Source organism: Macaca mulatta, chromosome 9 (assembly GCF_049350105.2).
Source record: "Macaca mulatta isolate MMU2019108-1 chromosome 9, T2T-MMU8v2.0, whole genome shotgun sequence".
Lineage (NCBI taxonomy): Eukaryota > Metazoa > Chordata > Mammalia > Primates > Cercopithecidae > Macaca > Macaca mulatta.
Genome location: NC_133414.1, coordinates 72,237,526 through 72,250,140, shown reverse-complemented (window position 1 = coordinate 72,250,140; position 12,615 = coordinate 72,237,526). Strand labels below are relative to the sequence as shown.

The 12,615-nt window shown below is 45.8% G+C and overlaps 1 protein-coding gene across 12 annotated transcripts in view; it reads right to left on the bottom strand.

Moving 5' to 3' along the window:
• Positions 1–12,615, bottom strand: part of KCNMA1 (potassium calcium-activated channel subfamily M alpha 1) — a 755,994-nt gene that overhangs the window by 513,118 nt on the left and 230,261 nt on the right. For all 12 annotated transcript variants that reach the window (XM_015147202.3, XM_015147203.3, XM_077944845.1 and 9 more), the window contains 1 exon segment: positions 12,243–12,404. In XM_015147202.3, coding sequence (XP_015002688.1) covers positions 12,243–12,404 — 162 coding nt within the window.

Below are 12,615 nucleotides of genomic sequence, written 5' to 3'. Positions count from 1 at the left end.
AACAGGAGGGAATAGTTTTTACAATAAAAATTTTAGGGCAAATGGTGGCTTTCTGTTGTTGTCATTTCCCCGAAGTAGTTTTTTTTTTTTTTTTCCCCCTCTGGAAAAAGTCTCACTCTGGACCCAGAGTCTAAAAATGAGGCTTCTAGTGCACCAAATTGGACTGTTTGGGGCCCGTAGGCACGAGTCAGTCTGCCTCCTCCTAAACATAGCCTCGTAAACTAAACTTGGAAGCATCAGCTTGCGTGTGGTCCCGAGTGTGACTTTCCAAGCATGCGCTCCCCTGCAACAACAAAGGCTGATGACTTTGTCATCATCATCTCTATTTTTGAGTCTCCCTGCTAAACAAACTTTCTCGCAGCTGAAATGGAGGATCTAAGGATATTTTTCTGACAAAAACGAACTGCTAAGCCATCAGCACCCTCTGAAGGCTTTGGGGGAAAAGCTGGGTAAGAAAAGTCTCCCAGCCCAACTCAGTAGCCTCCAGGGGGCGCCAGCTTTTATGGATTGGGAGGGAGGAAGGAATGGAATGAGGCAAGGAAGGAAGGAAGGAAGGAAGTGAGGAAGGCAGGGAGGGAAGGATGGAGGGAGGAGAGGGGAGTGGGGTAGGTGGGAGAGGGGCAGTGGGGAGGAAAGAAGGAAGGAAGAGAGGGAGGGAGGGAGAGGGGAGAGGGAGAGGGGGGAGGAGGGGAGGGAGGGAAACCACTACTCATATATTCACCCAGGCCCCTGGGATTCAGCTACAGAACTGCACAGGATGTGCAATCAGGACTAGAATGTTTGAGCTCCCAGGCCTGTCCTAGGGACTGACAGATGGGTCACAGGCACTGACTTATCACTAAACCCTACTTCAGAAACCTTCCCACCCCAAATCATTCTAGAAAATGCAAGCGTAACATTTTCACCTTCGACACTTTGGATGACTGCACTTTGCAGCTTTTGCTGAATGAACCAACATGTGTCCAGCCCATTGAACAGTATCTGACCCCGAGCAGGTGCTCCAGAATGTTTGAAGGAATGGATGAAGACATGGAGGAACAGCTCAGAGGAGCTGCCTCACATGTGCAGTAGAATCTGGGTCTTTATCTTCTGGTGACCTCACACACTTTCCCATCTCCTTTCAATGAATGTGTGGTCACTACATGCCAAAATGTACATCAAACACACCTCCCCGAATACTGGTGCGGATGTGCCCTCCAAAACCAGCCTGTCCCTGCCCTGTCAGCCTCGCCCCACCCCAGAGAGAAGTGGACACAGAGTCCACAGTAAGTGCACTTGACCCTTTTTCCATCAGACTCATCTCTCGTCCTGCCAAGGGACTTCCTGTTACACACGCGGCACAACGTACAGCTCCAGGGAGAGCCCAGCCTGTTCTCCAGTCTCCAGTCAGCTCAGGGAGGCTATATGAAGTGAGACTTTCCTGGCCAACTTGACAATGGTGAGTCAGGCTGGCATAAGCTAGCTGTGAAGAGGACGCAGCCTGGACAAGCCTGAATTAATTGTGTGCATGGAGCAAACATCATCATCTGGATGGACCCAAACCAGGGCTTGCCTGGAGCATTCAGACCCTTTCAGATGGCCCTGCCCAGAGCTGCTCAGCACTCTTGGAAGGTGTCTGGGTTTGGGGAGGCTTGAGGGCTGCTCTACCCATGCTCCAGAAAAGGATTTGTTCTCCACCCCTTGACCCGTCTGCCTCCATACGAGCCCATTTCCTCCATGACATGGTGACCGGGCTCATACACACAATAACAAAAATAATAATAACCATGCTTATCAAGCACTAACCATGTCAGAGGCACTGTTCTAAACATTGTACATGCATTAACTCATTAAGAGGCAGGGACTACTATTGTCCCCGTTTTGCAGATGAGGAAACTGAGGTATGAGACAGTGAAGCAACTCGCCCAGAGTAAAAGCCAAGCTCCTGAGATAGACGGAGCTGGGAGTCAGGAGTCTGCAGAGGTTGGGCTCCCAACTGCCCAGCTGCACCACACACAGAAGCTCCTTCCCAAGATGGGTGTCCCAGGGAGAGAGGCAATGCAAGAGCTGGAGTGAGTTTTGAGGCTGCTGTGGGCTCCACCTATCCTCCTTGTTGGTTCCAATCAAGTGAGAATGAGACACAAGCAGCCAGACGGAGATCAAAAAGGAGTAGGAGCTCTAGTTCAGATCACGATGCACTGACAAAGGGGCAGGGCTCCTCACTCCCAGGCCCCAAAAGAGAGACCGAAGCAGAGAGGACAGAGACAAGGCAGGACCGGCAGAGGGAGGCCATCCTGGCTGCTGACTGCACAGAGGCTGCAAGTGCTCTGCTTGCTTACCAGGCCCCCACTGACCTGTGCTACGCTCAGTTCTGTATACTAGGGAACACCAATCAATGTCGGTGGATCGCACAGGTGGATGAATGGACATAGATGGATGGACAGACAGACAATGGGATGCAAGGCCAAAGCAGGCACCCACATGCACCTAGAAACAAGAGGAGAAGGAAAAAAGGCATGCCAGCACTTGCCATCAGAGCCCAGAGGGCCTGGGAGCCAGAGATGAGTGGCCAGGATCAAGTGGGCTGTCCCTGGACCAGGAGGCTCTTCCTCACTCCGGAGCCAGCTGAGGGTTGATTTCTGAAACTCTCCTTCATTTTCACAGCAGCCCTGGGGAGGGCAGAGGAGCCAACACACCAGCTAGTAAAATTAACAGCTGCTCTTTACAGGGCGTGCCGGAGAGCCCAGCACATGGCGCGAGGCCTGCAGACCAGCAGCTGCTGCGAGCTGAGGTGCCTGGCCTGCAGACCCTGATCAGGGGTCCTCTTGGGGGTAAGGCTTAGACTCGGAGCTGCCGGCAGGGCCTGGGGTGTGGGGGCTGCTGAAGCAGTGGGCAGGTGGATGGAGAGACTCAAGGAATGATGCTGCTACAAAATTCTCTGACACATTCTCCTGACCTTGCAAACTGGAAATCCCTATGTTCACCCCAGCTAGGAATCTGCTATGGAACTTGGGGATCCACCTGGCTCTGGCCTCTCCATCTCTAATGCAGTACTTAGTTGAGCTTGGGGAAGTTAATGTAGACATGTCCCCATGAGAAGGGGACAGATGTTACATCTTATCTATTACCTATGTCATAGGCAACTTATGGAGCAAGTCCTGTAGGCCACTTAAAGAGGAATATTGACAGGCATACAGGGAGTGGCAATTGTTTCTTTACAGGGACAGATGGTAATTATTTTAGGCTGGTGGGTGTTCTGGACTCCGGATACTACTCAACTCTGCCTTTGTAGCTTGTTACGGAAGCAGCCACAGACGATACGTAAATGAGTGAGCATGGCTGTATTCCAATGAAACTTTGTTTATGGACACTGAAATTTGAATTTCATATAGTTTCACATGTCACAAAATATACTTATTTTGATTTTTAAAAAATAACCATTAAGGCCAGGTACGGTGGCTCACATCTGTAAATCCCAGCACTTTGGGAGGTCAAGGTGAGAGGATCGCCTGGGCCCAGGGGTTCAAGACCAGCCTAGGCAACACAACAGAACCCCATCAGTACAAAAAATTTTTAAAAAACATAGCAGGTCATGGTGGCATGCATCTGTAATCCCAGCTGCTCAGGGAGGCTGAGGCAGAAGGATCACTTGAGCCCAAGAGTTTGAGGCTGCAGGGAGCTATGACTGCACCAATACACTCCAGCCTGAGCAATCAAGTGAAACCTTGCCTCTAAAAAAAAAATTAAAAAATGTAAAAACCATTCTTAGCTTATGAACCACACAAAAGAGGCAGTGAGCCAGACTGTCCCACAGGCTATAACTAACTGATCCCTGGGCTAATTAAATGTTTCCCAAAGTGAGTGCTATGTGATGCCCACAGGTATTACATGGGGAAAGGATTCCGCAGCGAAATGAAAATGGGAAATGCTGGGCAAAACAGAGCCTTTCCGCTTTCTGACTGCAGGACTTCTGTAAGTATTTATATGCTGATATGCACTGGCAATCTCAAGGAGGGGGATGAGAAATGAAGTCTGTCCAAGTTCCCAGGGAACCATTTTTATCCGGGAACAATTCGTCGGTCTAGTGTTCTGTGGAACCTAATTAAAGCAATGAGGATAAAGTCTAACCAACTGTCAGCAACAGCACCATGAAATGCAATCCTGCTGCTCTTTGAATATTTCTAGTAACAGGCAGCTCACTACCTGTCAGGGGAGACTGCTCAATTCAATTACTTCTCTGACTTATGTTTTCCCATCTGGATAAATGATGTTGAGTCACAAATAACAAATCTAGTGCAAATCTAGTGTATCTTTCATTGGATAAAGACAAAATTTCATATTTAATAATAAAAAGAGAAGGTATCTTCTTTGACTTTTTGACTGATACCCATAATGTGATTTCGGTATCTAAGCATGGGATGAAACACAGAACCATTATTAAGTCCTGGAAGGAAATTATCATATGATTCCTTTAAACAGAAGCCTCCCTTAGGAGTGTTAAAACAACGCAAATAAAACTCCAACTGATTCCCAATAGCAGAGAGAAGGACATATCTATCCACTATGGGGCATTCTTACTAAAAGTACAGCCCTGTGAAACCTCTAGTCTTTTTGTTACACAAGGAATTGGCCAATGATGTAAGAATTTTACATAGACTTGCCAAAAATATAATAAAAGCTGGGGCATAGATGAGAGGGGAGAGAGGGAGGGAGAGAGAGAGAGAGAGAGAGAGAGAGAGAGAGAGAGAGAGAGAGAGAGAGTGTGTGAATTTGCCACCAGGCACCACTGAGAAAGAAAAGTAGAGGATACTGATGGGAAATGTCACAAGCTCCATAGGGCACCTAATAGTAGTGAATGCAATGAATGTGATATATTTGATTATGTGTGTGCCCATGTGTACTCCCACTGGGTTCAACCAGTCTAATTTCATGTGCAAACAGCACCCCAGTGAACGTACATCTATTTAACTCTATTAAACCAATAGGATTATTCCTATTTGAAAGGCATATTTGACACATATTTTCTTTCAGGCCTTTGGAGACAAAGATGAAATAGTTCAGGCTATGTATATAACGTTAATGTAAAATGCCACACATGCAGCATATTTAGGGGGATAAATATTTTTGTTTCTTCTTACATCGATAAATCATCCTGTATACATTCAAGCAAGTAGCATATACTTTCAGTTCATAGAATTAGCTGTGTAAGCTTCCTGGAGCAATACACAAATGTAACAGCATAGGACTATGGGGAAAGTAACTACAAAGAGTGATTCTAAGGGCTCTCTCTAGCTTTGCTCAGGAGCTGGTAGCTATTTTGGCAAGACCAGTCTTTGAAGAGACATACAAAACATTGAATCTGTCAGGGGGTTGAGGTAAAGTTCAGGCAGTGTAGATGTCGCTCCCACGTTGAGATGAGGCTGTCCTTGGCCACAGGACATAGTTTCCCTAGGGAGACAGTTGCTGTGAGATCAACATGGAAATGAATATGAACATGCAGAAACCAAGTGATGATGTGGATAGTGAGAGTATGTACATGTGCCTGTATTTACATTTATGTGTTTATCACTGAGTCTGTAACGCTCCCCCTTACAAAGAGTGTGACACTCTTGCTACTCAACCTTAGAGAATCTCTTCGCCTCCAGCCCCAGCCTTTCAATTTCTTTATGTATAAAACAAGGGGATAAATTAGACTGAGTCAGCAAACTATGGTGTGTGAAACAAATCTGGCTCACCACCTGTTTCTTTTTTTAAAACGTTGTATTGACATATAATAGTGTACATATTTTAGGGGGGTGCATGTAATATTTTGTATAACAATTAGATCAGGGTAACAGACAACCATCACCTCAAACATTTATCTTTGTGTTGGAAACATTCTAATTCTTTTCTTACTATTTTGAGATGTACAGTAAATTACTGTTAACTATAATCTCCCTATTGTACTATCACATGCTGGAACTTATTCCTTCTAGTCAACTGTTTTTTCTACCCTCTATTTCTATAAATACAGTTTATTTGTATATATGTAAGGGGTACAAGTGCAGTTTTGTTACATGGATATTTTGCACAGTGGTGAAGTCTGGGCTTTAGTGTAACCATCATCCAAACAGTGTGCATTTGCATCCATTAAATAATTTCTCATCACCCACCGCCACCTGCCACCCTTCCATCATTCTGAGTCTCCATTGACTACTATTCCACTCTCTGTCTATGTGTACACACTGTTTAGCTCCCACTTATTCATGAGAACATGTGGTATTTGACTTTGTTTCTGAGTTGTTCCACTTAAGATAATGGTCTCTAGTTCCATCCATGTTGCTGCAAAAGACATGATTTCAATCTTTTTTTATGGCCGAATAGTATTTTATTGTGTAAGTTTATGTATATATAAATGTTATATATATACACATATATAATGTGATATATACATGTGTGTGTATATATATGTGTGTGTGTGTATATATATATACACACACACAAATGTTTTCTTTATTTAATCATCCATTGATAGACCCTTAGGTTGATTCCATAGCTTTGCTATTGTGAGTAGTGTTGTGATAAACACAGGAGTTCAGGTATCTTTTTTATATAATGATTTATTTTCCTGTAGGTAGGTACCAATTAGTGGAAATGCTGGATCAAATGGAAGTTCTGTTTTTAGTTCTTTGAGAAATTTCTGTACTCTTTTTCATACAGGTTGTATTAATTTACATTTCCACATAAGTGATCCCTTTTCTCCACATCCTCACCAACATCCGTTATTTTTTGTCTTTTCAATAATAGCCATTCTGGCCGGGGTGAGATGATATCTAATTGTGGTTTTAATTTGCATGTCTCTGATGATTAGAGATGTTGAGTATTTTTTTTCATATGCTTGTTGGCCGTTCGTATGTCTTCTTTTGAAAAATGACTATTCATATCTTTTGCCCACTGTTAAATGTCATTTGGTGATTTTTGTTGTTGAGTTTTTTAAGTTTCTCGTGAATTCTGGACATCAGGCCCTTGTTGAATGCATTGTTTACAAATATTTTCTCCCATTCTATAAAGTTTTATTGGAACAAAGTCACACCAAGGCTGTTTGTGGCTGCTTTCAAACTACTGAGGCAGGGTTGAGTCATGGAGGCCACATGGTCTGCAAGCCTAGAATATTTACTATTTGGCCTTTTACAGAAAAACTTACCAACCCTGAACTTGACTATCCCTATTGATTTTGGCTTATGATTCTATACAGTACAACCAAACTATACTAAAGCCTACTCCATGTTTCTTGCCCTCTTTATTCAGAAACCACCTTATTCTTAGAAGGATTTAATTTACCTGACAAAAATGTATGTACCTGACATAACTGCATACATGTAAATTTCAAATAGGAGTAAGAAAAGTAGGGCAAAGGGAAAATGAGAGGAGAGATGACAAAGACAAGCCAGGGCAGGGGTGCAAAGACACAGAGCGCAAACCTGAGCCGCTCTGTATTTTCCATAAGCCACCGACTTGGCTCTGAGCAGCCACCACTGAGAGACATGATCCCTTTCTCGATTTAGCATGTTCATTGGATGTTCACCAGGAAAACCACAACCATCTCTGGAGCAAAACACTATTTATCCCATGAGTCTGTGCATAAAGCGGGTAACGTGAGATGCAGTGAACAAAGTCCTCAACGACACCCAAATGGTTGAGAGAAATCCTAACGACATTGACTGCTATATCCAAATTTCCCTCCACGTGAGCCAATTCCAAATCCCACAGTGGAATTTATCAGCACTTCTTCCAGTACGTTTCAATTTTTTTTTTTTAAAAAAAGCAAACATATATGACTTTTATAATCAGAAAATAAACATTTGTTTAATTAAGAAAAAAACTAAAGGAAGCAGTACCCTTGACAGCCTGGCATTGACTTTAATGTAGAAGCCCTCAGCCATGTGCTCCAAAAGAAGGCTCTGTCCAGTCCTGCTGTTTTTGGCCAGTTGAGCCTAGGTGCCAGGGTGAGACAGGAGGCAAAGACAGGCTATTCTGAGATCTGGAGCCTTGGGGTCAAGGAATTTTTATCATGTGGATAATCAGGCTCCAGGCGTTGACTATAAAAAGCACTGGTGAATGGCAATTATCATTTGTCATTTCTCAAACTGAGCTCTGCATCCTTAAATCTAGTTTATCAATATACATAATTCACACCTGGATCTCTGTTGCTCACTGCTTTATGCCCAGTGCCTCGAACAGTGCCAGGTACAGATGAGCAGTAAACACTTAGCGAATAACGGATGTGCTCGTCTGGGAGATCCTACAGATATTCTGAGGTTGTATTGGCAAATTCTTCCCCAGCTGGACCTTATTCATGATGTCCCAGCTTCGAGATTCTCACCTGTGACAATTAGACAGGTGAGATAGTGGCCCAGATGAGGAGGCCAAGCTCCTGAGCGTGCATCAAGGAAAACAAATTAAAAATTGAAAAGGGAAACTGAATAGCCAGCTGTCTGGTCTTGCTTTGGTCCCATTGTTGCAGAGATAAACATTTGGACGGCTCAAGGCAAACACAGCTTTGGGTTCTGAACAGGCAGTACTGCTTTCTCTTGCCCGCCATTACTTAATTGTGAAATCTGTTCTTTGTTCAATGCAGGGACCTGCCTGCTCCTAAAGGGCAGGCCTATTCTCAGGATACCGCCTGGAGCTCTGAGATGCCTGCTCTCTGTGCAGCGGGTCCCACTTGCTCGGCATGGCCCCGGCAGCCTGGGCAGGATTTTCACAAGGAGACCTTCAGAGAGCAGCTGGCACCTTGGGCAGGCTCAGGCAGAGAGGCCTGAGTGGACCATGCTTCTACATGCAAATGTTAAAACAAGCAGGCCAAGCATCCTCAGGACCAAATTGGCTAAAAGACGGTAATGTCAAAATGTCACAGCCAAAGTGACAGCTGGCAGTGGCTTAGAAAAGAAGAGGCATTATCTTCGACTGGGAAGGAATGACACAAAAGGAGCACCAGCTTGGGAGACAGGGAGCTGGCAGGTACTAGCCTGGCTCTGTCACTCAAAGCTGAATGTTTTTAGACAAATAATTGCCCTTGCTCTATCTTGATTTTCTCAACTGTAAAACAGAAATGAATTCACCAATGAGATTGGCCTGTTTTCTTGTAATGAACCCCTGCCACACAACAGCAATAAGGAGATATGGAAAAAATACGACATCGTCCTTCCCCTACAAACTGATCATAACATATAAGGCTAGGACAGTGCCTGGCTCACAAGAGGCGTTCAACAGTGTGATTGCCAGGAGAGTATCAAGGTGGCCACTGGGTGTGCTTGGCCCTGTGAGTTCCAATTCCACAATATCACCTGCATGGACTACCTGCATCTTCTGCTTGGTGTCAGTGCAGACCGTGCCTCACCAGGACCACAGCAGGAATCTGCTCCCTTGCCATCACTAAAACAGTAGCTCGCTGCCCTAACTTGTCCTATAGCCTCCAAGCTCCAGCCTCACCCATTCAGTCTCTATTTGTCCCCCAGCTCTCTCTGCACAACACCCCTGCCTCAAAAATTCTTTTTTTTTTTTTTTTTTTTTTTTGAGATGAAGTCTCGCTCTGTCGCCTAGGCTGGAGTACAGTGGTGTGATCTTGGCTCACTGCAAGCTCCTCCTCCTGGGTCCGCACCATTCTCCTGCCTCAGTCTCCGGAGTAGCTGGGACTACAGGCACCCGCCACCATGCCCAGCTAATTTTTTATGTTTTTAGTAAAGACGGGGGTTCACCGTGTTAGCCAGGATGGTCTCAATCTCCCGACCTCGTGATCCACCCACCTCAGCCTCTCAAAGTGCTGGGATTACAGCCGTGAGCCACTGCGCCCGGCCCAAAAATTCTGTAGCATGGCCTTTAAAGCCCCACCAGGCTGTCTCCAGGACACTTCCCCAGACTTTGGGGTCTGCACCCCCTATTCCCCAGAGCACCAGGCTCCTTCTCTGCTTTTCCTGCTCCTCACTTTGAGGGCTTTCCTCTCCTTTGATTCTCAAGATCCTAACTCACACTTAAAAGCTCACTGCAAATGCATTCTGTCTTATTAGGCATTCTTCACAAATTCCAGCCCACCTAGGGGTCATTTTCTTGTGTTTAAGTTTGGATATGTTTTTATTTTTGATATCTTCCCACCATAAAGCAGTTCATCTTGAAATGGGAGTTTTAGTTCAAAGGCTTTCCTCCCTATGAAGGCTTTTCTGATCAGCCCTACTTTCCCCTACAGCCCCTCCCCACACCCCACATGTGCACACCGTGTTTGTACTCATAGCACTTATCCTCCATGCATCCCTTCGATAACGTCCATACAGGGTGCAATAGAGTCAGAATCCTTCCTTGTTTTCTCCAGAGCTGAAACAAATATGCTTGGCCCAGAATTAGTGTTCAGTAACTCTTGGCAATGATGATGAAGAAAATTAGACCTGTCTATAATGGCCACATGGAAGGAACAAGTGTCACATTTGTGCAACCAAACTGTCTACTGCTCCCCATTCACTATCACCACCATACATATAGAATACACTACCTCCATTTTGTCCCCATGAATACCCAGACTCAGAATTCAACCTCTCTAAGTTTCCAATGCAGAATCCACTCCTCTTTAAGCATGAAAGAGCAATGGAGACTTCATTGAAGAAGCAGGAGGAGAGACAGAGGTGCTGTTACACAGCACAGCCAACAGCAAGGCACCTCCAAGTCCCCACTAGACACTGTCCCTCCTGGGTCACACCAGACTGAATTGTCTCCTTCTCTGCCTTCCTCCAAGCAGCCACTGACCTCACCAGTTTCTCTCTCCTCCTCCAAAACTCCAACTTTAAATGTCCCCTCTTTCCATTTTGCCATCAATTGACATCAGCCATGGTTTCATATCCAGACTCTTCAGCACACAGCTCACAGCAGATCCCTCGGTGAACAGAACCTGTCCTTCTTGAAGGCTGTGTGGCCAGCACCTTTCCTTACTCAAGCACCACGTTCATTCTCTCACTCCTTCCTGCAAAAGTGTGTGTGATATTGATCCCACACATAACACTGAGTTCTCCCCAAGAAGCATTCTGAGAAGTGAAATTCTCACCACCTCCCTCCATCTACAATCACCTCCTCGCTGAGTTTTTGCTGTGAGACTCAGAGATAATGACTGTTTTCCAGTGCCCCTGCCTGGTCTTTGAGCCACCCAGGTCTCAGGACGTCCCTACTCCTTCCATCTATGAGCAAAATGACTCTTGACTGAGCCCTAGCTTCAAGCCAGGACAGGTGCCCCAAACAAAGCAGCTTCCAGAATCACAATGAGAAATCACTCCAAATGCAACATTCTTCTCACAGAAACTCCTGACCCAGAGCAGACCCAAGAAAGAAAGCCACAGGGCAGGGCTTTCCCAGAGCATGGGCCTGGCTATGGTGACCAATTCATCCCTGTTTGCCCAGGACTTTCCCAGTTTTTGCACTGAAAGACTCATGTCTCATGTACCCCTCAGTCTCAGGCAAACTGGGATGGTTGGTCACTATAAGCCTGTCCCAGTAATGATCCTTGACAAAAACCAAGGGCTCATGAGGTCAGCCAGTGAAACCAAGCTTCATGTAAGCAGATCAGAGAGACACTGGAAATGCACAGAGAAGGGGCAGAATCAGCCCTGGTTGCAGGTGGGCCTAGGAGACAACTTCATCAGAAAAGGGCACACAAGTGAGCTCCGGGTACAAGGGCCAGGCAGCCTCAGGTGGGCTGCTGATGCATCCACCATCAGGATGACCGATTTCCACCATGCACAGGGCCCAGCTCACACATTGCAGAAAATTAGGAAACTGCTCCAAGAGGGGGTCCCTACGGGCTACCACAGGACAAGAAGAACGTCCCCTGAAGGCCACCAAACACACACACACACTCACTCAGCACTCCTTGGGATCCCCGCATTTGTAACCCTTCCATAAGTTTCTGGTATGTCTTCTTAACCCTCTTCTCCTCTCCAAGATGATGGAGGGTGTGTGTGTGTGTGTGTGGGTGTGTGCTTATTAGCAGAGGAAATGTGCTACATCCTCCCAACAACCCTTCTCCTCTGCAAATCCCACTCCCTGCAAATCCCCCCACAAACCACTGTACACGAGGAGGAACCCAGCCTCTCCTCTATGACCACGCGGGAGCACTTGCTGCTCACCCCCACCTCCCAATAGCCAGCCTCCTGCAGAAGACCCTGGGGAACATCATGTCTCATAAGCAAAGCCATCTTGGCCCAGAGAGAAAGGCCTTCTAGTGTGAGAAGTGGGTGGAAACTCACCAGGACTCTGCCAGTCAGTGTCTGGGCGGATATCATCACCCCCGCCCAGTCCTTCACGGAGGTCATCCAGCCGACCTCGGCGGCCACTGCCTCCTCTTTTTCATCCACTGGTTTCAGAGTGCCATCCGCCTGGCTTGAGCCATTGTTAATCTTCTGGGCCTCCTGGCAACAAAGAGAGCAAGAGTTGAGACATAGGGAACAACAGAATTTAAATAACATGCCCTGCCCATAAAGAGCCAGAGCCCCAAGGGGTCCCCAGCTGAGGTGGAAACTGGCTTAAAGGTACAGGAGTATAGCAAAAGGGATAAATTATGCCTTTGAATTTTTTAAAGTCTTTATTTTAAAAAGAATATTTTCTTTATTTCCTCTTAAA